Source organism: Cloeon dipterum, chromosome 1, assembly GCF_949628265.1.
Source record: "Cloeon dipterum chromosome 1, ieCloDipt1.1, whole genome shotgun sequence".
NCBI classification, from domain to species: Eukaryota; Metazoa; Arthropoda; class Insecta; order Ephemeroptera; family Baetidae; genus Cloeon; species Cloeon dipterum.
Genome location: NC_088786.1, coordinates 40,188,783 through 40,214,949, shown reverse-complemented (window position 1 = coordinate 40,214,949; position 26,167 = coordinate 40,188,783). Strand labels below are relative to the sequence as shown.

At 36.2% G+C, this 26,167-nt stretch overlaps 1 protein-coding gene and 1 long non-coding RNA gene across 2 annotated transcripts; one reads left to right on the top strand and one right to left on the bottom strand.

The window, feature by feature from the left end:
- Positions 1-6,821: 6,821 nt before the first annotated feature.
- On the bottom strand, positions 6,822-7,564 carry LOC135939335 (uncharacterized). The gene is made up of 4 exons (XR_010574736.1): positions 7,384-7,564; positions 7,118-7,268; positions 6,942-7,049; positions 6,822-6,876 (listed from the first exon to the last, which is right to left on the bottom strand). It is a non-coding gene; the product is annotated as an uncharacterized LOC135939335 (long non-coding RNA).
- Positions 7,565-13,003: 5,439 nt separating this feature from the next.
- On the top strand, positions 13,004-25,836 carry LOC135943105 (zinc finger protein 436-like). The gene is made up of 9 exons (XM_065489517.1): positions 13,004-13,016; positions 13,078-13,173; positions 13,468-13,599; positions 15,016-15,159; positions 15,297-15,445; positions 18,068-18,129; positions 20,013-20,338; positions 23,588-23,798; positions 25,173-25,836. The coding sequence occupies exons 1-9, from the start codon at positions 13,004-13,006 to the stop codon at positions 25,834-25,836; spliced, it is 1,797 nt and encodes a 598-aa protein (XP_065345589.1).
- The last annotated feature ends 331 nt before the right edge of the window (positions 25,837-26,167 follow it).

Sequence of the window (26,167 nt, the reverse complement as noted above, 5' to 3'; positions counted from 1 at the left end):
TTTATTTAACTTTCAGGGGTTCGCTTCGCACAACCCCACGTCTGGACAGAATTTTTCTTGCGCCGCTTCTTGGATACATTGATATATTTTCCTCAAAATTTGATCTGGGCGACAAAGAGTCACTTTTAAACCAGATAAGAAATCGTTTGATACTGACCCAATTAAGATACTTTAGGATTATTCATAACGACCATCAAGGACGAGGCAACTTCAACGTAGCAGAATTGCAGGAACTGGGCGATGTACTACGCTCAAGTGGCGTTGTCAGGGTTAAGATACCGGATTAGGATCAGTTCTTAGAAAATCGTTATGATTAAGGGTTATATTAGTGAAGGCGTAAACAGGAAAGCTTACTCGATTAAGTTGAAATTTTAAATAACAGGAAAAACGAATGGCGCTGTTCTGTACGAAGAATGAAATTGAAATAAATGTATTGTAATGTTAAAAAATAAGTAAAAATCAATTTTAAATAACTATCTTTGTTTTCCCTTTCGATGATTAACTGAATGATACTTGAAAATTATTGTAATCAGACCATGAGACGGATTACGACACGGCAACGCATCCTTGAAAGAAAACGGCAATGCTGGGCATAAGGATTGCATTTTACAGTGTTTTAAGGCAAAGTTAAAAAACAAAGCCGGGGTAGTATGCCTCCCTGAACCAAGTCGATAAATGCAGTTATGTGTTACAGAAATATTGATCGACAGATTCTTTCAAGTTACACCTACCCTGACATCTCAACGAATATGTTTTATACCTGTAGTTCATCGGAGAAAAATGCGTGGACAGTTGTTTGTGTGGTTGGTGTATCACTAATTTTCAGTTCTAATAAGATTATATCAAGGCTATATTAAAAGATATATAAATTTGTGATCGCGTTGAGCACCAAGAATGCCGAGAGTTTGAACACATTCGATAAAAAAATGTGCCTATTTCATGTCAACCAACAACTGGAATTTTCTAATTCCAATCAGCTCGAATCACTTGCCCATACGGTTCATGCATGCTCTTTCACAAACGTGTCTTGACTAAAAAACAAAACGTACGCATTGTATTGTTGTTTGCCAGGAATGGTGCCCTTTCTCACTTCATTTTTTCTACTTCTGACTTGTCGTATTGATGTACTTGTATATTTGTATTTAAGTGAGAATAAACATCTATAATAATAATAATGAAGAAAACATGGGAAACGACGAAGGTTATAATGTCAGTTGGAGCACTTTGCCGGTGGTCAAGGGATTCGCAATGAATTATTCAACGCTATCGGAGGAAATAACCTTCATCATTTTGATTGAAGAAGGCGGGGCGTCGTTCAGTCTGGATACCTTTTTCTCACCCCTCTCAACAAGCTCATGGAAAAAGCAGACAAGTGCATCGTCAGTCTCGATTCGTTCGACGCCATGTTCAAGCCAATGGACAAAAATTTTTGAGAAAGAATTCACTTAAATAAGTTTTGGGTCTTCCTCACCGACAATTCTCTTGGTTCCGGAATCTTCATGGAACTCTTGGATTTGTTCAGGCAGAGGATCTTCATTTTGTTTACTTATTTCTTTCCAGAACTGCCAAAAAATTAAAATGAATTCTATCTGAAACCATCTCAATTTTAAATATTTTCTTGTTGTGGAGGCGGAACTGTTTGGGTTTCTTCTGTGCGTGGCATTTCAGTTGAGCGTTGAACATTTCTACGGAAAACCAGTCGATGGCTGGGCTGGAATCTGGTCTGGGCAATTTTTTTGGTTTTTCGAAAACCATTCGAATGTTCAGGCACGACTTTTGCAGCTGTTCTAAATACAATTGAACCATAATAATTTTGAGATTTAAATTTATCTTAGCAGAACTTATTGTCGATGAGTGTGCAAGTTTAAAATCCTTATTCTTCCCTTTTCTTTTCGGCGTTGGCGATTCTTCAGAAGAAGAAGAAGAAGACGTTTCCCGAGCTGATCGCCAATCTTGACGACTTTTCGACTTATTGGAACAATCAGGGACACTGCTCACAGACCGTACATAACTTTCTTGGATTGAAATTGTAGTTTTCATTTCTAGAAAATTATTGATAGCCAAATTTTGTAAAATTATCCGTTTTTTTCAATTAAAATTGTTGAGGTCGGTGTAAATTGTAAAAATATTTGAAGAAAGAGACTAAATTAGAAAGAAAACAAACCAGTCAGATCAAATTGGCTGTCCTGGAATCAAGAGAGTGAACGAAACGAAGATGCTCTGCTTGAACCAATCCAGGAATTCCAGCATGATTCTGCAACTCAGAGAATGGGGGCCGAGAATGATGCCAATAATCCTGGACCTTCATCGCAGGCGAACAATGATTGGGATTCAATGGAAAACAACGATTATCAAATGGAGCAATCCAAGAGGTGGAATCACAGAGAAAATCTTCTGCTCCTTCTAAAACTGGCTCAAATGGCATTAAAAATCAATACAAAAGAGGCAAATGCTGCGAATGCAACAAGGTTTATCTCCGTATTTCAGACCACTCCAGAGATAAACACAATGGAAAGTTGGAAAAGTGCACCATCTATGGTTGCAGGAAATTTTTCGCCTCTGTTCAAAAGAGAATCGAGCACGAGCAACAGGAGCATCAGGAACGAAAGGAATTCCAGTGCCAATTCTGCCATTACTCGGCAGAGCAGAATCGCAACTTGAAAAGACATGTTCGATATAAGCATTCGGAGAAGAAGATCAGATGTGGACAGAAGAAATGTGGCAAGATGTTTGCTTCAAAGGCAGATTTGAACCAGCATGTCAAGATGTGTCACAGACTGGAAAAATGTCCCAAATGCGGCAGAGACATGAGCCGCTATGCACTTGTGTGAAAATAAATTATCAAATTTCAAGTGGAGTTTTGTACAAAATAAACTCAAAACCAAGTAGATAGAAAATTTAGCAAATAAAAGAGCAATTATTAACCAAGATCAAAGTGAGCTTTTATTTCTAAAGCAACAGACGTGTTTGAAAAATAATAAAAATGAAAAAATATGACTGATGTTCTCCCAATCCTTTTCAGACGGATAATTATATACGTGTTAGTTCCCACAGGGTAAAAATATTGGAAATCACTTCGTGAACGCGCATGGAATGTCTTTTGGTTCAGGTACCAGTTCATCTTTCCCTTTTGTTCCCTTGCCCAGCAATTTCTGCTGACGTCACATAAACACAAGCGATGCCAGCGCCATCGGATTGAGAGTCCGATTCTCATAAACAAATCTGGCACAAAGTTCGTGCTGCGGAAAATTGTCTGACGCCTATATATTTTTCAACTCAGTGCTATAAAAGTGTATGCAACGTGCAGCGCTCTAATGCCTCGCAAGTTGCAAACTTGTAATTTCTCCAAGCGTTTAAAAGGATTTCTTTTTCTTTATCGAAATTCTTGGATTTTTTTATTTTACTTTTTATGGCTTCAAGCCGCCTCGACCAACAGAAGTGAGTCGTTCAAACGCGGAAATATTTGTAAATAAACCTGGGAATGAGAACGACCAACTCGGAAGCAAAAATCGTAGAGCAGGAATGAATGCTCAAGATTTTAAATTCAGCTGAATTTTCAGAAAAATTATAGGTACTAAATTTCTATGGCTGTAAATTATTAATTATTAAAGTATTTGTAAAGCCCATAAAGCTGGAAGAGATATAGATTGAAACGCAAGAAAACTGTTTAGCAATTCACTTTATGAAAATCTGATAATATATAACGAAGAATTTAAAAATTCCAGCAGTTTGGAATTTTCTTGTGCGCGAATCTTCTAATGCTCTGCGTCCAAGTGAAGCCACAGCTCGTACGCATTCGGAAATATTTTGCCGCAATAGCCGCATTTGTATCCACCGTTATCTTGAGCGTCTGTGTCAGTTCGATTCAGTTCAAATTGCGGCTCTAAAATGTTGTTTTCGACATTCGATTTGTCTGTTTGATCTTCAACCTTTTGAGCAGGATCCAAACCTAGAATGAAAGGAAATAAATTCTTCTCTGGCTCTTCAAAGCGAGATTTGACTAACTTTGCTTGCGAAGCAGATTTTCTTCGCACTGGCTGATTAATTCCCCTTCGTTCGAACTGGAGGAAAGTCGCAGGCTCGCCATATCCTCAAAATCCGACGATAAATAATCTTCAGGATCAATCCTGATGCTCTCTGATTGGGACAGTTAAACAACGAAACTGAAATTAACTTTATTCCAAATACCTGGAGACTGGACACTCAAAGAGGAACTCTCCTCATCGCTGCTCGAGTTTTCAATCTTGTGCTCGATGTGTCTCGGCTGGTCCGAAATAACTGACTCCATTGTGTCCTCAGGCTGTCTAGTTGTGTTCAAAAAGTCTTTAATAAGTTTAACCACTCTGGTCAATCGCAAAGACACCATCGTCAAAAACTAAGGCAAAACGTTTTCTCTGGAATCTGGAATCGGGACTCAACCTTCTCTGAATGAATGGAGATGGAGGGGGACCCACTTTTCATATTTGTACTTTGGTCTTTCATTCATTTTTGTTTACAAATATGCAAGCAAATAACCATTGTGTTTGTTTACTTTTAAAAATATTTATCTGATTCGCAAATATTGTTTCCCAAATTAAATAAATTCAGTAAAAGTCAAATGGATTTAGGAAAGGAAATGAAAATTTTTTTTCTTTCATTAAATTATGAGGTTTAACTTTAAAAGTATGCAACCTGAAGTGCTCTAAAGCCGCGCAGGTTGCCATCCTTTCACTTCTTTTGGCATTTGGTAGAATTTAATTTCTCTCACGAGATACTATATGTACCTGAAGTTGATAATTCGGTGAATCTTAATTGAGTGTCTGAGTACATGAATATGAGAACTCAGAATGTCTTCAGCATGCAGAAGTTGCGGTTTTTAACCATCCACGGATGCAAGCCAAATGTCCCAACCATTCACCATTCCTCAATTTGTTAACTCCTCTGCTGTCAGCTAATTACTCTTCTGCTATATTAATGTATTAGTTATATGAAAATACACACTTGATTTTGCCCACGCCCAAAAGAAATCAAGTGATGCATATTCTTTGTATGTATAGCAAGACGGTGTTATCATAATTTATAGTCTATTAAAATTTTTGGTGTAAAGATTAAAGTGATAGATACACTAAATTTTATTTTATGTGTCACTCTTCCGATAGATTTGAAAATAAACACGTAAATGTGTTTTATTTTAAAAGTTAGTAATTGTTTTTTTAATCGATTTTTAAGCATGAAACGATTGTTTTACAGGCATTAGCGAAGTATTTAATTTTCATAGATAATTCTTCTAATTTTGAATTTTACTTATATTTAGAATTGAATTTAAATACGTGGTGAGTTTGAGACTCCTTTTATATTTACTTTTAGATTTTAAGTCTTAAGAGTATAAATACATCCCCAGTGGCCATTCCACGTGGACTCCACGGGGATCCTACGTGGATGATCCACGGATCCCACGTGGAAACCACGTGGATGGTCCACGTGGATTCCCCGTAGAAATTGTCCGCCCGAAATACGTGGTATCCACGTGGATGATCTATGGAGATTCCCCGTGGAACGGCTACGTGGAATCACTGGGGATTTTTCGTGGATCGTGTTTCATTTTTTTGGGTAATAATATCGCAAATAAAATTCATTCGTTTGAATTTTAAAATTTTTATTTATTACTTATACTATCTATTTTACAAAAAGATGACATATTTATGCACAGTAACAATCGATCAATACAGAGAATTTTTATCAATTTACAGTTGTTTCTATATGACGTGTAACAAGTGAAGAAAATTGATTAAAAATGCTACAAATTTGGAAAATTCACCAGTTTCGAAAGCCCCTTAGTGTAAGAACGCTGCCTATAAATGGCGCTAAATGATACTTTTTGATTTAAATTCACTTTCACCGAAATTAAAGACACGGTCCTGCCACTCTGCTTTCAAAACACTCAAATTGATTTGATTAGATGTGCTGCAAACTTAAATAAATCCAGCCAATCATCGTAGAAACATCAGATTTTTTCAAAATGATTATTCTCACGTTTCTACGGAGATTGGCTGGACTAATTTTGGTTTTAGAACATCAAAATAAAACATTTTAAATCTGAAAAGCACAGTAGTAAGACCAAGTGTATAATAACAAAGATTGAAAGTATACGGTAGCACCATCTGACTTTGTACACTAAAAAGCCTTTCGTAAATGGTGAATTAAAAAACCTACATCATGACTATCATAGAGTATTAGAAATTGAATTTTTTTTTAGCTTGCCAGAAATTTTGTCAAGAAAATGTAGTGAACCATTACTTTAAAAATTATCTTTTAATATAAATTTACTGAACACGCACCTGCATTCACTATAATAATGTTCTTTTAATTTCACTGTATTAACCAACATTATTAATTTGAATACAATATGTGTATGCAATAGAAACGCTACAAACTAAAAAGGCTTTCGCAAATAACCAATTATTTAAAACTTGTATAATGACGATCGGAGCATAAAATAAAGAATTTTTATCTTCCTGAAATTTTGTCATAAAAATTGACGAACCATGATTTTAAAAAAATGCAGCATTACATCCATAAAATATTAATTTACAGAACATGTACTTGTATTCATTAAAATAATGTTTGAATTTTAATTTCATTTAAATACCAACATTATTTAAATGAAAACAAGTATGTTTAGGCAATAGATTTCAGCCTTGAAACCAATTACTAAATGTGAGATTCAAAATTTAGCACAATCGCCTAATTTAGATACTCAGGGAACCACTCGATCTTCCTCGTAGTAATAGTCCAGCTGTTCCACGTTCTGTCACAGACATGTTGCTATCCGTCTCATCGAGCTCTGGGGTCGCGTCCATTCCATGTGAGCCAAAACAGCCATCCTCAGACTTTGGGCTGCAACAAAATAACGATTTGTTAAAATATCTACTCGGTTTTGCACCATAAATTGAGCTACATACCTGGAAACTGTGGGATAAGTTCATTGTAGTTGTCTGAACTGGTACCTGGAATCCGTGTCAGCACCGCGCAAGCAGATTAACCAAACACAAGTGCATGCCAGCAGACATCTGTCGACATAAGGATCACAAATATGGATATAAAACAATGCAAAATGAATAATTAAATGTCGGTGTACCTTCTAGGTCTAGAACCCAAGCTGCGAATTGGTGATCCAATCAAAATTTACATAATGCCGGGCCGTCTTAAGTCCCAAAAGTTGAAGACCAAACACCAAGCGCAGCGAGCATGAGTTGGAGTATGTACACAAGCAAGCCGTGGCCACGTATCTGTAAGAAACGGGCCAAATAATTAATTACAAAAGAACAAATCGGCGTAACAGACTGTATTGCATATAGAACCGCAGCGGCGAGAACAAAACAAAAATAAATTTCAAGTCTTTACCTGTTATTGGCGGCATCTTTGCTGGGATGGTTGAAAATGATTCGAATTTCACAGCCATCACCGACTTAGGAATATTGCTGGTTGACTTCGTGGTGAATTAGCGGCCGAAAACTGACATTAATTACGCGGTGGCGTCGTCCAACGGCTTTTTTCTGTTGCGCTCAGCTCGCGCGTCCGCGCGCTCGCGGTCGTCTGTCAACAAACAGCAACAGACGAACAGACAATGTCTGTTCGTCTGTTGCTGTTTGTTGACAGACGACCGCGAGCGAATGCCCCGAAAGGGACTATCATAATGATATTTACAATCACTTTAATGTGAATCACAATGGACTACAGCTGAAAAAGTGCACTGCATCTGGCTGCAAGATCCATTTCGGCTCAGATCAAAGGAGAATAGATCACGAGAGAAACGACCCACATGTTTGGAAGAAATTCCGCTGCCCATATTGTTCTTTCTCGACAAATCGCATGGGTAATTTGACCGGACATGTAAGCCGCAAACATTCGGAGTAGACTGTCAAATGTGAAGAGCTGAACTGTAGCAGCTTGTTTGCTTCATAGCCAGATTTAAAATTGCATTTCAACAAGTGTCACAAAATGTAAAAATGTCTCACATGCGGCAAAGAAATGACCGTGCATGGACTTAGTAATCACAACATTTATGGAAGGTGTCATGGAGCGGCAGCTAGTTATGCGTTCATAAAGACACACAATTCAACTTTATTCCAAGATATTTGGAAAGTAAAAGAAGAAAATTTAGTTTTTTAGGTCAATCTCCAAAGACACGTGTGTACATGTTTTTTGTCTTGAAAAATTTCAATGTGTTTATTTCAATTTTGGTTAGCTGGAATCGCACATGACTCTAGTAGTAACATTAGCGTGTATTGTAGCTTTTAATTTCAGTTCGTAAATTGCTTTTGAAGAAAAATCCAAACAGAATGAGACTGTAGAAAAAATTGTACAATCCATTTTTTTCAACTTGGGAGAGATATAGATAAATTCATGTCGGAATTAAGTTGAATAAAAAATAGTATGTGCTGCAGTTGGAAAAAAGAATTTATTCTGATTACCGCTACCTAATTGTCAGACGATGCAAGAACTGTTGTGTTTTAACCGTGTCATGTTGAGCAGGATATTTTGACATGGTTACAACTTGTCATTGAAACACGTTTGAACCGTGCGTGTCATCGCACTTTGACAAGTTTTATCCTTGTCGTGACAAGGTTTAACCTCGTCACTACGTCGCTGACCAGCTTTTTCCTTGTCAGCTTGACTCATTTTAGATACAGTGAATGGTTAAAAAACAGTCTATGCAGCGGCGACCAGATTCGTGCGACGCGCAGATATTGCGTCCAGTGGAGTATGGCTTGGAAAAACGGTCACGTGAAAATGCGCGAAAAGAAGCAAGTTTTGGTCAATATCCTGACGTATAATTTGCATTACTTGCACTAATTGCGTCTTTTGGAGCGTAAAAACAAACTCTCGACACTCGTACGGCAATCCAAAGAGATCGAGCATTTTCTTTCCCACGTTCAGACGCCATCATGCATCTGCGCAGTGAGAACCAATTTATAATTTATGTATATATACATACTTTAGTTAGAATTTTATTGTTAAAACGAAAAATGAGCTTATTGAGTCTGGCAGGAATACACAGGATTCTAAAACTCAAAAGAAATATTGAATTGCTAAATCTATCTTTTTCCTTTTATATATATGATTTCTTACATTTTGTGCGGAGAAATGTTTGAAATGAGGAAAAATTGTTTGAGGGTTTGAAATGCCAAGAATTGATCTCCTTTCGGTCGTTCCCCTCTCAGCCCTTCAGTTGGATTCCTTTTCTCGAGTGTTGCGCTTGACTTAAAAATTTCCGTCCCTTGTATGAAATGCCTCGCGTAAAAGGAATCCCAAGAAAAGCTTTTGTGCTTCCTGATGAAGAAAGCAGGTATTAATTGCGATGATTTTGGCCTGCAATGAAATTAATTATAATTTTTCGCAGTTCTGAGTCCTGGAATGAAGAGAGTGAACGAAACGAACATTTAATCCAGGATTCTGGAACTCAGAGAATTGGTGACGAGGATTATCCCACGCCTGGACCTTCATCTAAGGCGAAGAATGGTCCGGATTTGAAGGAAAACAGCGATCGTCGAATGGCGGATTTCCAAGAGCTGGAATTTCAGAGAAAATCTTCTGCTCCTACCAAAACTGGCTCAAATAACTTTAAAAAAGAAGACAAAAGAGGCAAATGCTGCGAATGCAACAAGGTTTATCTCCGTATTTCAGAGCACTCCAGTAACAAGCACAATGGAGAGTTAAAAAAGTGCACCGCCATTCGTGCTTGCAAGAAATATTTCGCCTCAGTTCAAAAAAGAATCGAGCACGAGCAACAGGAGCATCTGGAACGAAAGCGATTCTGCTGCCAATTTTGCCATTACTCGACAGGGCTGAAGACAGACTTGAATAGACATGTTCTTATTATGCACTCGGAGAAGAACATCAAATGCGGACAGCAGAACTGTGGCAAGATGTTTGCTTCAGAGGCAGATTTGAGGCATCGTGTCAAGTGGTGTCACACAATGGAAAAATGTCCCAAATGCGGCAGAGAAATGAGCCGCTATGCACTTGTTCAGCACAAACGGCGAAATAGTGAGTGCGCTTAATACTTTACGTGGACTGACTTAATGTTTAATGACGCGGCTTGATGCTTAAATTTTAGCGTGTATTTTAAGATTAATTTTAATCGACTTGTAAATCATAATTAAGATGAATTTTAGCTTTCCAGAAGAAATGTAGTGTGAAAACAAATATCAAATTTCCAGTAGAGTTTTGTACAAAATAAACTCCTACCAGGTAGATAGAAAATTTAGCAAATAAAAGAGCAATTAAACCAAGATCAAAGTGAACTTTTATTTCTTAAGCAACAGACGTGTTTGAAAATAAATAAAAATGAAAAATTATGACTGATGTTCTCCCAATCCTTTTCAGACGGATAATTATATACGTGTTAGTTCCCACAGGGTAAAAATATTGGAAATCACTTCGTGAACGCGCATGGAATGTCTTTTGGTTCAGGTACCTGTTCATCTTTCCCCTTTTTCCCTTTCCCAGCAATTTCTGCTGACGTCACATAAACACAAGCGATGCCAGCGCCATTTGATTGAGAGTCCGATTCTCATAAACAAATCTGGCACAAAGTTCGTGCTGCGGAAAATTGTCTGACGCCTATTTTTCAACTTTAAGAGTTAAACGTTTAAAAGGATTTCTTTTTCTTTATCGAAAATCTTGGATTTTGATTTCAAATTAAGTTATATCTGGCTTATTTAAGAAACACTATAATTCTTTGGAAATATATTTTGTGCTTGCCTATATACCACAAAAGGGAAAAATGTCCCAAATGCGGAAAAGAAATGACCGTAGCTGTACTTAGACAGCACAACATTTATGGAAGATGTCCTGGAGCGGCAGTGATGACTTTATAATGACCAACAATTCAACTTTATTCCAAGATATTTGGAAAGTAAAAGAAGAAATTTTAGTTTTTTAGATCAATCTCTATAGAGACACGTGTGTATTTGTAATTTGTCTTGACAAATATAGATTTCAATGTGTTCATTTCAATTTTGGTTAGCTGGAATCGCAATCGACTTTAGCAATCACATTAGCGTGTAGTGTAGCTTTTAATTTTAGTTCGTAAATTGCTGATTAAGAAAAATCCAGACATAAGGAAACCGTAGACAAAATTGTTCAAACCATTTTTTTACGATTAAAGAAAGTTGTAGATAAATTCATGTAGGAATTTGAATAAAAATAGCATATGTGCTACATTTGAAAGTAAATCTATTGAAAGATTTTATTCTAATAATATTATCAAAACGCTACCTAATTATCAGATTATGCAAGAGCATTTGTGCAGATTAGTTTTAAAAACTTTTAATCTGAATTTTAGGAATGTATTTTTATTATTTGTTTATCTTGTTGAGATGTAATTTGGCTTCAACCACAACACAATATGTAAACACCCCTATATTATTATCTTTTCAGGCTGCCAATGAAAAAATAATCGAGAGATATTTTAAAGTGAAGCATTCATGGGGACGACATAGATGAATGAAATGACTTTTACTATTACCTATATATTGAATTTCAAGCTATAAATTTGGAGTTAAAATATTCGCCCGGGTAAAATACGAGGATCAATAAAAAATTTGGATCAATCACATAAAAAAATGTTGTTATTTATATGTATTGGAAGAAAGCAATCTAAAACCAATTTCTTTCCCGTATAATTATACTAATATACTCTATACGTGCCTTACCGATTTATTTCGATTAAAGATAAAATTAGGAAATCATATTATTCCAGGGAATCGCAGATTTCCCTATGCCAACGAGTTACCCTTGGTCTAATTAATTTTTCGTTCATTTTCATTTAGTAAATTTAGTGTCAATTAAAAACTGATGAATGCAAGACGAGGGTTATCCAAATTACAATGAAAGCCCTCGTTGTCCCTTGGTTTATTTATTTCTTAGAATGATAAGAGAGGAATTATCATGCTTGGTGAATGTTTATTATGCACACATCATTTCTACCAATAATTTACAGATAAGGACATAACTCATATCTTTCATGGAGCTATAGATACACGAAATAAATACGTGCTACAACTATATATTTCATTCGTTTCCATCCGGCAGTTGTGAATCTGGTTTAACATATTCCTCATCACGTCTCTATTTGTTTATCAATCTCGCTAATTTCGTGGCTTGGGTTTGTTATTCTTTTGTGTGAAAACATTTTTCTGTATGCCGTGGTTATTTTTAAATGCACGAGCAGAATTAATTCCTACTATCATCTTGGATTTTATAATCGTGTTTCTTCAGCAGCGTTCCTTGTCGCAATTGAATTTGGACAAAAACTTGCATTTGATTGTTTTTTACTCCGTTGGCTTTGTGACGTAAATTTAGCTAAGAAAAGTCGCGTTATCTTTGTTCAGGAAAACTTGCTAGGAGGTTTTTGATCTGGACCGTTCAAAGAGTTCCACGAGAGCGCTGCCAGCCAATGAGAGAAGAGATGAGCGGCTCCCAGATTGTCTGGCTAATCAGCTCAAAGCCAGATCCAAAGGGTAGCGACGCAGCCTATAAGAATAACCCACTCGATTTGCTGATTGGTCGCTGTCGTTCTCGTAGCACTTTTTGATTAGTTCAGATCAAAAAACCTCCTTGAATTTACAAACCTCCTAGCTCATGCTCCACAACTTAAGATTATTGTTGTTCTCGTCAGTCTGTAGTTCTATTTTATTGAATATTATTTTAATCCTTATTTGGTTTGCATTTTATCTCTACACTCCTATCTACGTTCAACCAGAGAGAATTTCTTAAAAACACCAAATTGTGACATTGAACTGCACCGCTCTCAAAATTAATTAATTCTTGTAATTTTCAAGGGTTATCGAAGGAGCTTTTGAGTTGGCAGCACTGCAATTTCGTCGTTATTCGCGCTTGCGCAACTGCGGAAGCTCTATCGCGTATCCAACGAATCATATGACTTTCAGCATTGAACACTCTCGGAGGAAAACACACGTTACCCGGTTTCATAATTAGAGCAAAGGCCAAAAACATCATGGACCAGCGAGGTAATAATTTAGAAATGTGGTTTTATTGATTCGCAGTTTTAATAATAATTTGAAATTACAGGGGACAATAATCCGCAGCAGTTCCCTGATCAAAACTATCAGTTGCAGTCAGATGATCAAATTGGCGGCAATTACCAACTCTGGGAGTACGATGAGAGTGAGAACGAAATATTTAGAATATCATGGAATTTTCTAGAAATGACAGATCAAATAAAGTTATTGCAATCATTCGAAAACACCAAACAAAAAATGAACTCGGTCTATGAAAATATCAAATTTCAGCTAATCATTAAGCTTTTTGAATAATTTAAAATCTTCCTTTAATTCTTAAATGATATTTATCTTTTTTTTAATTTTACTTCGTTCTCGGTCAAATTAAATAAAGCTTTTCGAGATCAGAAAAAGTGTCCAGTAAGCATATAACTGAGCTAATACCTTTCATATTTTGCAGCAATTAGCCAGCAGGGTCAGGTTGAAGAATGGCAGCCTCAACAAAACCTTGGAGACGGATATCAGCATTATCATGACGCTCATCAAGGTCCCAATATGCCTTACGATAATTCTGTGCAGTCATATTATCCAGGTAAATCATTCCGTTTGATTTAATCTTTTGATCAAAATTTGCATATTCTAAAAATTGAATCAAATGTTCCAATAAGAAAACGGCTCAAGCTGTTATAAGATCAAACTGGTTTAAATTTTAAATTAATTCGTTTCTTCAGATTTTACTAAACAGACCAACGACTTCGCGGGTCTTTTTCCCACCAGAACTGAGCAGTTATCAAACTCACAGCCCAACGCTCAAAATTGCCAGGAAACACCGGAAGACCAAGGTTCTTTTACAGAAAATTTTGATTTAAATCACAAAATTTTTACTTTAATTGAAAATTTTTCTTTGCAAAATTTTCTTGTATGTGGAATATTTAATATTACCAGCGGGGGCCAGAATTGTGCGTCGCAGATATGGCGTCCGGTGGAGAGTATGGCGCGAAAAAAGGTCACATGAAAAAGCTCGAAGAGAACCAAAAGTTTTAGTCAATATTGTGACATAATTTGCATTACTTTTGTACTAATTTTGTCTTTTGGATCGTAAAAACAAACTCTTGAAATTCGTAAGGCAATCTAAAGAGATCACTGGATCTGCGCAGTGTGAACCAATTTTATCGCACATCTGACTAAAACTGAATATTGTTATAATAATATACCGCAGTAACGCCTCTTTCGCAAATTCATACTATATTTTTTCAGGTGCAACAAGCATGAATTATTTCCTGCCAACTCAGTACCTTCCGAGCCATCAAGGTGCCCCTCACCAGCCACTCCGGCATGTCCACAATGATTATGCATCGGCGCCATCAGCCTCTCCTCTTTCGGTCTTCCAAGTTTCGGCAGAACCGCGTGCAATGAATGGTATGGATTTACTTTTTGCTAATCGCAATATTTGAGAAATTAGATGAATTAATTGCAGCATTAAAAAATTATTTCTTGAGTCCAGCAAGCCAACCTGTGCAAACTTCCGGGTTTGCAGCCACCAATCAGGATCAGGGATCAGCATTGCAGCCGCAACCAATCCACTCAGCTGGAAATATAAATTTGGCTAGTGCCGATAATTCGTTTTTAAAACCAGGTAAATGCTTTAAATGTATAACCTTTCATTTATATAAATAAAAAATTCCACACATTTTCGTTGCAAATGAAAATGGCTACTGGATTACCTCAGGTAACTTGATCAATAGGCCAAAACGTTTTTATATAGAATTCTTTTTAAACCAGCAAATGCTGCTCAATCTTACGGCGTCGCCGGGAAACCCAAAATTTTCTTCCGGTATCTGGCCAGTTGTTGAACTCTCCGCACTCTGCTCAAAATTACGTAGCACCACCACACGGCCAAGGTCCCCAGGATAAAAAGATTTATTTCAAAAATTTAAGATCAAATATTATATTAATTAACTTATAAAAATCAATATTTTTGGCATTGAATCCCAATATTTAACTCCAGGCGTCGGAAGTTTGCGTGTCCAACAAAGCCAGTTTCATCCAGTTCTCAGCCAACTTGCCAATCTGCAGCCTACTCAGTACTACGATCCAGCGCAGCAACCATACCAGATCTTCCAAAACGTGTCAGAAATGGATGCCAATCACGGTATATTTAAATATTTTTATTCCCTAGACTTTTATTTAAATTATAAGTTTAATTTTCATTCGCAAAGAAGAGTTTTGCTTCTTATTGTACGAAATATTTGAATCTAAAAATAGATAATTTATGTTTAATTAAAATAGTTTCAAACGTCGTGCCTGAGGAGCGTGAACAAATTGAAGTTCCTCTTGTAGAAACTGTCCAGGCATCTGGACCACAGCAGAGCTTGGAACCCGGGATGTCTGATGCTGAGAAAAATCCTCTTCCAGGACCTTCATCAGAGACAAACAAAGTTCGGAATTTGAAGAGAAAAAACGACCGCGCAAATAAGGAAACCCAAGGAGCCAAAACAAAGAAAAAATCTACTTCTATAAAGTCAGACTCAGACAAAAAATTAAAACAAAACAGGAGTGGTGATTGCGGCGAATGCCCCAAGAGGGAATATCATGACAATATTTACAATCACTTTGCTAGGAAGCACAAAGAACTAACACAGAAAAAGTGCACTGCATCTGGTTGCAAGATCCATTTCGGCTCAGACCAAAAGAGAAGAGATCACGAGAAAAACGACCCACATATTTCGAAGAAATTCCGCTGCAAACATTGTTCTTACTCGACAGAAAACGAGGTACATTTGAATTCACATGTTCTACGGAGACATACGAAGAAGACTGTCAAATGTGAAGAGCTGAAATGTGGCAGCATGTTTGCTTCAGAGGCACTTATGAAAATTCATGATGTCAACGAATACCACAAAATAGAAAAATGTCCCAAATGCGGACAAGAAAAGACCGTTGGTTCACTTAGAAAGCACAACCTTTATGGAAGATGTCCTGGAATGGCAGAGTGATGCGTTCATAAAGACACACAATTCAACTTTATTCCAAGATATTTGGAAAGTAAATGAAGAAATTTTAGTTTTTTAGGTCAATCTCAATAGAGACACGTGTGTACATGTTTTTTGTATGGACAAATATAGATTTCAATGTTTTTATTTCAATTTTGGTTAGCTGGAATCGCACTCGACTGTAGCAATCACATTAGCGGGTAGTGTAGCTTTTAATTTTAGTTCGTAAATTGCTGAGTAGAAAAATCAAAACAGAAGAAAACCGTAGATAAAATTGTTCAAAACCATTTTTTAAGATTAAGGAAAGTTATAGATAAGTTCATGTAGCAATTTGTAAATAAGCAGACAACACAAATCATACACATTTGGAAAAGTCAATTGCAAGAATTTATTTTATTAATAGAATCAAAACACTTCCGAATTGTCAGCCAACGCAAGTGCTTTTGTGAAGATTAGTTTTAAAATAAAAACTTTCAATCTGAATTTCAGGAATGTATTTTTATAATTTGTTTATCTAATTGAGAAGTAATATTGCTGCAACCCTAAAGCTTGAACTGTGCATCATTTATCTGATTAACAAAAATTAGAAAGTCATGGTAGAGACGCGGAATTGAAGGGTCGTCTTTTTCCTAAAATTTTAAAATTCTTTCTAACGAAAAAAAAAACGATTTTTTTAAATTCTAAAATCTATTTAGAGCCGCACACCCAAATTTCTACTTCAATATATTACAAATGAAGTTTTTTTCTTGCAAAGCCCTTTTTTCTCCAGATACAAATTCCCATTTTAAAAATTACGTGTGTCTTCTACCTTCAAACGCTTTCCCTTCAAGCTGATTGTCGTTTTGCTTGCTCAACCTTCTCCCTTTTTATTGGTATTTACGTGTCTTTTCATGGTTTTTATAAATTTCAGAGCCAAAATTACATTTACATGCAGGAAAATACGAAGATTTCCCATGGACCGCCCTTTATTTTTGGAGCCAAATGTGAAATAAATCGCACAATTGGCACAGATGATCAGCCCAGTCAGCGAGCATGAAAATGACGTCATTAATTATTTTTCTGAAACGCCGTGAGCGTCATTATAATGAATTAATTTAACCAGCCATATTTTATTTAGTTGTACAAAAATACATTATTGCATTTTTGCCTAGTCGATGTAGATATTTGTAAAATTTTAAAATTATCCTGAATGGAAGTTAATACGTTGTCTAGCAGCAGCAGCAGTTCAAAATGGTCCTACTTTAAAACGCATCAGGTCCATGCACGCCTTCACGTCCTCTGCGCTGTCGTGTCCGTGGCCACTTCCTGCAAATTGGAAAATTAATATAATTAATAACGTTTTAACTTTGTCATTTCCGTGATTTTGGATTTTCCGGCCCATTACATAATCAGCCAGCCACCGCAACGAGTGCCTGCTGTTCTTGTTTTTGTGCGGAAACACGATGGCGGTGTCAACTAACTGGTCGTGGTGAATAAGCTGAAAGTTAGTTGAGTTAAATAGAAACAGAATAATTATGTTTAGAAATATCCTGATCTATTTTGCGTGGCGGAGGACTACGCGGACGTTCTGGTTGTCATAAACCACACCGCCAACTAATCTGAACGTCAGCGATCGTCCACCGCTTAAATAGATCGTTTTTATAGACGCTTTCTCACAGCGGGAAATGTGATTTAAACAATTTTTTTACAGTCAACGGGAAAAATAACTCAATTAACTGAAGGGCTATTTGGTCCACGCGGTTATTTAGTGGAAAGCAAGACAAGTGCTCCCGCCGATAGAAAAAATGTTTATTCACCAAACTTGAACATTGAACTAATAAATAAATATTTTTACAAAAGCAAAAAGTGTAAGTTTTCAGTAAATTAATTGAAAGAATAAAATATCAATTCTTTTTATTGGAAAAAATTGATCTAATACTTCCTTGAGTATTTGGAGAATCTCTAACTTTTGCTACCACCGCCGTGAAAAAAATTCGCATTAAATTGCAAAATATTAGAAATTTAAAATATTTAGAAAAGGTAGAAGATTGTTCGAATATCAACTACTTTTGTCTGATTTGATTTCAGGCGTGCGGAGAGAAAAATCCTATTCCAGGACCTTCATCCGCTAGAAACAACGACCACGCAAAGTAGGTCACTAGGAAGCCAAACAAAATATCCACTTTGAGTGATTCTGCGACTCTTAAAAAAGCAAAGGAAGAACAACCCGTGGTAAATGCGGCGAATGCGAGAGCGACGATTTCTATCCAGACATTGTCAGACACAACAGAATTACGCAAAATGGAGAGTTGAAAAAGTGCACCGCCACTGGTTGCCAGATGTATTTCACTTCAGATCAAAAGAGAAGCACGAACATTCAGAGGGAGCAACATGTTTGGAAGAAATTCCGCTGCCGACATTGTTTTCACTCGCCAGATAAAGAGTATCAATTGAGAAGACATGTTCGCCAGATACATATTTGGAGAAAAAAAATAAAAATCGCTCAGAAGAATTGTGACGAGATGTTTGCTTCTGCGAGGATATTTTAAAAGTTCATGTCATGTTTTGTATCACAAAATGGAAAAATGTCCTACTCGCGGAAAAGAAATGAATTATCACAACCAGAATGGAACATGTCCTGGAACGGTAACAGAATGATGACTTAATTGGTGAAACGCGTGCGCAGTTTTCTGCTGCTAACTCATTATTAATGATTTTTCAAAAACAAATGTGGAAAAATTTCAAATTTCCAGTAAATTAAAAAAAGTTCAAACTCAAAACACGCGCACGCGTTCGTGATCTTCATACTTCTAAATATTATTGGATAAATCCCTTTTAATTTGTGAATGGACAGAATTTCACTTGATTGTAGGTTTTACATCAGCGCTGTCTGATTTATCCATTTTATTTTGTACATTACTGGTACTCTGGGTCGCAATTAAAAATCAAGGGAACTAGTTTACACGATTTTCTCGACGGAAACGTGTCTAAGATAATTGATTGGACCAACTGAAGCAAATAAAATCGATTTCAGATGCGGGAATATAATTAATTCGATATTTCAGGTACTCAGGGTCGCAATTAAAAATGAAGGGAACTAGTTTACACGATTTTCTCGATGGAAACGTGTCTAAGATAATTAATAGGACCAACTATTCACATAAAAAACTATAATAAATTTAGAACGACATTAATTATTTCCAGGAAAATTAAATTCCTCTGAAGATCTCTGATATCTAATCTGCGGATTCTCCTTTAATAAAAACTATTTATTAAGCACATGCAAATTAGAGTCACGAAAGTAAATCGTGTTTTGACTTAAAATGATCCCAGATAAATTTCGCGTCAATCGTGCGGAGCCAATTTTTTCGAGTTTTTGTCCTAGACTGGAGAATTGGAGATGTGAAAGGCAAAAGTAATTGAAAATTTTGATTTTTAAAAAATGTGAGTCCAAAAAATTTGAAAAGTTTTGGAAAATCACATACAGTTGAACGTGTGCCTCGCCGATGGCATCAACAGAATCGGCGCTAACTGCGGCCAATATGGCCCCGAAAAAAGTGAGCTGTGTCACAAATCGCATTTTGCATTTAAAAAAGTTAACATCTCAGCTCCAATTAGTTCTACTCCAAAAAACCAGAGATTATTAGACTCGCCGTGAAATTCATCGTCATTTAAGAAAAGGAGAAGATTGTTCGAATATCAACTGCTTTTGTCTGATTGGAATTCAGCGTGAGGAGAATGTCAGAATTGACGAATTTGTGTAAATAAAATCTTGAAATGAACAGATCTTGATGGAAAATACCAAGAATTATTCTCGTTGCTGCCACTCTTCTCCTTTTATCAGTTCTTCTCCTTTACTCGTCTGGATCGCTTGAGTTGTGGATCCTTCAAATTTTCACTGCCGCTGTCATGCCACGCGTTAAAGGGCAGCCGAAACGAAGAATTATTCAAAATTCACCGGAAAACAGCAGGTACAGAATTTATATAACTTTTATCAGAAACGGAATTAATTTGAATTGTTTTATTTAATCAGCTCGTCTGAAGATGAAGAAACAGTTGGATTGGGGCAAGGAGAGCGTGAACACAATGAAGTTACTCCGCAGGAAACTGCCGAGGAATCTGGATCCCAGCAGAGCTCTGAATTAGTACAAACTTCTGCTGAGAAAAATCCTATTCCAGGACCCTCATCAGAGGGAAGCAAAGGTCGGAATTTGAAGAGGAGCAACGACCGCGCCGAGGAAACCAACGGAGCCAAACAAAAGAAAAAATCTACTTCTACAGAGTCGGACTCGGACATAATCAAATATAGGAGTTCCGCGAGTGGTATTTGCGGCGAATGCCCCGAGAGGGACTCTCATGGTAATATTTACTATCACTTTAATGAGAATCACAAAGAACTACAGCGGCAAAAGTGCACTGCACCTGGTTGCAAGATCCATTTCGGCTCAGATCAAAGGAGAAAAGATCACGAGACAAACGACCCACATCTTTTGAAGAAATTCCGCTGCGGACAATGTTCGCACTCGACAGGTCAAAAGAATGATTTGAAAATACATGTTCTACGGATACATACGAAGAAGACTGTCAAATGTGAAGATCTGAAATGTAGCAGCATGTTTGCTTTTGAGGCAGATATGAAAAAGCATGTCAACGACCACCACAAAAGGGAAAAATGTCCCAAATGCGGTAAAGAAATGACCATTGGTTCACTTAGACAGCACAACTTTTATGGAAAATGTCGTGGAGCGGCAGAGTGATGCGTTCATAAAGACCCACAATTCAACTTTATTCAGAGATATTTGGAAAGTCAATGAAGAAATTTTAGTTTTTTAGGTCAATCTCCAGAGATACGTGTTCTTTTTCTTTGTATTGACAAATTTTGCATTTCAATATGTTCATTTCATTTTCGTTAGCTGGAATCGCACTCGACTGTACTTATAACATTAGCGTGTAGTGTAGCTTTTATTTTCAGTTCGTAAATTGCTGATTAGAGAAATCAAAACAGAAGAAAACCGTAGAAAAAAAATGTTCAAATCAATTTGTACGATTATAATGATAATAGATAAGTTCTTGTAGGAATTTGTAAATAAGCAAACAACACAAATCACACACATTTGGAAAAAATCTATTGGAAGAATTTATTATATTAATAGAATCAAAACACTTCGTAATTGTCAGCCAACGCAAGAGCTTTTGTGAAGATTAGTTTTAGAATAAAAACTTTCAATCTGAATTTAAGGAATGTATTTTTGTTATTTGTTGATCTAATTGAGAAGTAATATTGCTTTAACTCTAAAGCTTGAACTGTGCATAACTTATCCGATTAACAAAAATTTGAAAGTCATGGTAGAGACGCGGAATTGAAGGGTCGTCTTTTTCCTAAAATTTTAAACTTCTCCTGACGAAAAATACGATTTTTTTTTAATTCTAAAATCTATAGTAAAAATCTAGAGCCGCACACCCAAATTCCTGCTTAAATATATTACAAATGAAGTTTTTTTCTTGCAAAGCCCCTTTTTTCTAGATACAAATTCCCGTTTTACAAATTACGCGTGTCTTCTACCTTCAAACGCTTTCCCTTCAAGCTGATTGTTGTTTTGCTTGCTCAACCTTCTCCCTTTTATTGGTATTTACGTATCACACTTGGTTTTTATAAATTTAGAGCCAAAATTACATTTACAAGCAGGGGAATAATCCGAAAAAATCTGAGGATATTCCACGGACCGCCATTTATTTTGTTTGCTAAATGTGAATTAAATCGCACAATTGGCACAGATGATCAGCCCAGTCAGCGAGCATGCAAATGACGTCATTAATTATTTTTCTAAAAAGCCGTGAAGCGTCCACTCATTATAATGAATTAATTTAACCAGCCATATTTTATTTTGTTGTACAGAAATACATTGTTGCATTTTTTCTTAGTCGATGTAGAAAAATAAAATTTTAAAATAGTCCTTAATGGAAGTTAATATGTTGTCTAGCAGCGGCAGTTCAAAAAGGTCCTACTTTAAAACGCATCAGGTCCATGCACGCCTTCGCGTCCTCTGCGCTGTCGTGTCCGTGGCCACTTCCTGCATAGTGGAAAATTAATATAATTACAAACGTGCCAACTTTTTCATTACCGTGATTTCGGATTTTCCGTCTCATTACATTTTCCGACAGCCACCGCAACGTTCACTTTTTGTCAAATCTTTATCCGCGCATGGAATTATGAGACCGTGCTCAAATTCAAGAAATTCCATAATGTGACCTGCCAGAGAACTTCATTTTGATCTCGCCCTTCTTGCCCAAATCCCAAATCCTACTTCTACGGCTTTAGGGCTACATTCGAATAGAAAATTACGAAATTTCAAATTTAATAGTATAATTTTGTTTCCTATAGTGGAACTGGAGAAAACGCTTAGCCAGACGTTTCTTTTTCGTGAGACATTTCAGCAGAAAGACTGCAATCTCGAAACTTAATATAAACTTGAACAATCAAGAGACGGAGAAAGAGTCCGATTGAAGAAAAGGAATATATTCGTGTCTGGAATGCTAAATATTCACGATATTTTCTATTTAATTTGTTGAAAAATCTGGTAGAGCAATATGTATGAAAACACTTATTATCGCTTATTATAATCTTATCAGGCTGCCACTGGAAAAATTTTCAGAGATATATTTTAAAGGTATATAAATACGGGTAAAAATACGAGGATCAATAACAAATTTGTATCAATTACGTGTAAGTTGAGTTTAATAAAATTAAATTTGTAATTAAAAATGCCAGGATAAAAATGCACCAAAATTTTATCAACGCATCGTAGTAAAGAAAAAACTGTAACAATATTTATTGAATTAGCATTTAATTAAAAAAAGGATTAAGTAAGAAATAAAAAATAAAATATTTTACAGGAACCGAAAGTGTTAGCTCATTATAATATGTCCCAAATTAGTTATTAAATTCTATAGATTGAAACAGCGATAGTAACAATTTCGAAATTTCTTATTGAAAAATCACGATCTGGCACTACAGTTTGAATATTTAAGGGAAACTTTACTTGCTGAACTTCTTAACAAAAATATAATAATGTTCAATAATAATAGAAATTTCAAATATTTGGAAAAGGCAGAAGATTTTTCGAATATATCGACCGCTTTTGTCTGATTCGAGTTTAGCGTGCGAAGAATGTCTTTAAGGACGAGTTTTCGTACAAAATATCTTGAAATGAAAAGACTCTGAGAAATGCCAGGAATAATTCTCGTTCCAGGCACTCAACTCCTTTTATCAGTTCGTCTCCTTTCTCATCTGGGGACCGCTTGAGTTGTGGATCCTGCAAATTTTTCAATCCTGCTGCGTAATGGTACGCGTAAAAGCGAAGCCGAGGAGAGCAATTATTCAAAATTCACCGGAAAAAAGCAGGTACATAATTAAATGCTTCATCTGAAACGGAATTAATTTTGTTTGTTTTTTTTTAATCAGCTCGTCTGAAGACGAAGAAACATTTGGATTGGGGCAAAAAGAGCGTGAACAAAATGTAGTTGCTCCGCGTGAAAATGTCCAGGAATCTGGATCCAAGCAAAGCTCTGAATTTGTAAAAACTTCTGCTGAGAAAAATCCTCTTCCAGGACCTTCATCCGAGGGAAAAAAAGGTCGGAATTTGAAGCAAAACAAGAAAAGAAACGAAGGCAAAAAAGTACAGAGTTCATCCTCTGTGACTGAAATGGACTCTAAAAAAATCAGAATAAAAGACAAAGGTGGTGAATGCGGCGAATGCAACAAGCGCTTTGGCGATATTATCGGTCACTCGAAGCACAAGTACAGTCGGAAGTTGAAAAGGTGCACCGCCTCTGGTTGCAAGATCTATTTCGCCTCAGATCAAAAGAGAAGCCAACACGAGCAGATGGTCCATCAAGTTTGGAAGAAATTCCGCTGCCAACATTGTTCTTACTCGACAGATTATGAGGGTAATTTGAATGAACATGTCCTGGAGTGGCAGAGTGATGACTTTATAATAACCCACAATTCAACTTTATTCCAAGATAGTATTTGGAAATTAAATGAAGAAAATTTAGTTTTTAGGTCAATCTCTAGAGACACGTGTGTACATGTTTTATCAAATATAGATTTTAATATGTTCATTTCAATTTTGGTTAGCTAGAATCGCACTCGACTGTAGTAATAACATTAGCGTTTAGTTTTTTTCTGTAAATTGCTGAATAAGAAAAATGCCATGCTATACTTAGCTGTAGCAACAATGGTAGAAACCATTTTTGACGATTAAGAAGAATTATTTTCATGTACAAATATAAAAAATGCAAGCGAAAATATCTTTCGAAATATTTATTTTATTTTATTTATTCCCAAATGCAATCTAACAATCAAGGCAAATCGAAGAAAAGCTTTCTAATTCAAGAGGATGCACTGAGCTTGGGTGCAGATCAGATTTAGAATTATAATTCAATTACAATTTGAAGAATGTAATAACTTTCTTATTTTTGTATCTTTTTTAGAATTTTATCGAAATAATACCTTAGCTAATTCGACTCTCCAAAATCAATTGGTGTGCTCAGAAACTTCGTTAAAGACGGTCTTTGCGTGTCTCCCGATTTTCCATTTCAATTCTAAAAAAATTCTAAAATCGGAAATATATTAATTTATAAGCAGAATAAATATCTCAATTCAAGCTTATTAATTTGTAGATATATTTATTTGTAATTAAATAATTTGCTTCTGAAAACATTTATTTCCAGCATTTTAATTTTGTAAACACATTATAATATAATTTAGCGAAATGAATGTTTGAATTTCAGTGTAAAATATCAAAGTTAATTAAAAATTAATAATGAGAAGGGGTCCAGCAGGAATACAGAATTAAAAACGCAGGTCAGAAGAATATTGGAATACAAAATCTATAAATTTTCTTTTGTCTGGTTTCTCACATTTTGTGCTGAGATATATTTGAAATGAGGAAAAATTGTTCGAGAGTTTGAAAAGCCATGAATTGTTCTCCTTTCGGTAGTTCCCCTCTCAGCCCTTCAGTTGGATTCCTTCCCTCGAGTGTTGCGCTTGACTTGGAAATTTCCGTCCCTTGTATGAAATGCCTCGCGTAAAAGGAATCCCAAGAAAAGCTTTTGTGCTTCCTGATGAAGAAAGCAGGTATTAATTGCGATGGTTTTGGCTTGCAATGAAATTAATTATAACTTTTCGCAGTTCTGAGTCCTGGAATGAAGAGAGTGAACGAAACGAACATTTAATCCAGGATTCTGGAACTCAGAGAATTGGTGACGAGGATTATCCCACTCCTGGACCTTCATCACAGGCGAAGAATGGTCCGGATTTGAAGGAAAACAGCGATCGTCGAATGGCGGATTTCCAAGAGCTGGAATCACAGAGAAAATCTTCTGCTCCTTCTAAAACTGGCTCAAATGGCATTAAAAATCAATACAAAAGAGGCAAATGCTGCGAATGCAACAAGGTGTATCTCGCTATTTCCCATCACTCCAGAGATAAGCACAATGGAAAGCTGGAAAAGTGCACCGCCACTGATCGTGTTTGCAAGGAATATTTCGCCTCTGCTCAAAAGAGAGTCGAGCACGAGCAACAGGAGCATCTGGAACGAAAGGAATTCCAGTGCCAATTCTGCCATTACTCTGCAGGGCTGAAGACAGACTTGAAAAGACATGTTCTTACTATGCATTCGGAGAAGAACATCAAATGCGGACAGCAGAAGTGTGGCAAGATGTTTGCTTCAGAGGCAGATTTGAAACGGCATGTCAAGATGTATCACACAGTGGAAAAATGTCCCAAATGCGGTAGAGACATGAGCCGCTATGCACTTGTTCAGCACAAACGGCGAATTGTTGAGTGTGCTTAATAATTTACGTGGACTGACTGAATGTTTAGTGACGCGGCTTGATGCTTAAATTTTAGCGTGAATTTTAAGATTAATTTTACTCGACTTGTAAATCAAAATTAAGATGAATTTTAGCTTTACAGAAGCAATGTAGTGTGAAAACAAATATCAAATTTCCAGTAGAGTTTTGTACAAAATAAACTCAAACCAAGTAGATAGAAAATTTAGCAAATAAAATAGCAATTATTAACCAAGGTCAAAGTGAACTTTTATTTCTATAGCAACAGACGTGTTTGAAAATTAATAAAAATGAAAAATTATGACTGATGTTCTCCCAATCCTTTTCAGATGG

Bases quoted from the DNA above. Each gene is read 5' to 3' on its own strand.
- LOC135943105 (XM_065489517.1), top strand. The intron at 13,174-13,467 runs GTGAGAACGAAA...CATATTTTGCAG, and splicing joins ACTCTGGGAGTACGATGAGA to CAATTAGCCAGCAGGGTCAG. The intron at 18,130-20,012 runs GTAGGTCACTAG...TTATTTAATCAG, and splicing joins AGAAACAACGACCACGCAAA to CTCGTCTGAAGATGAAGAAA.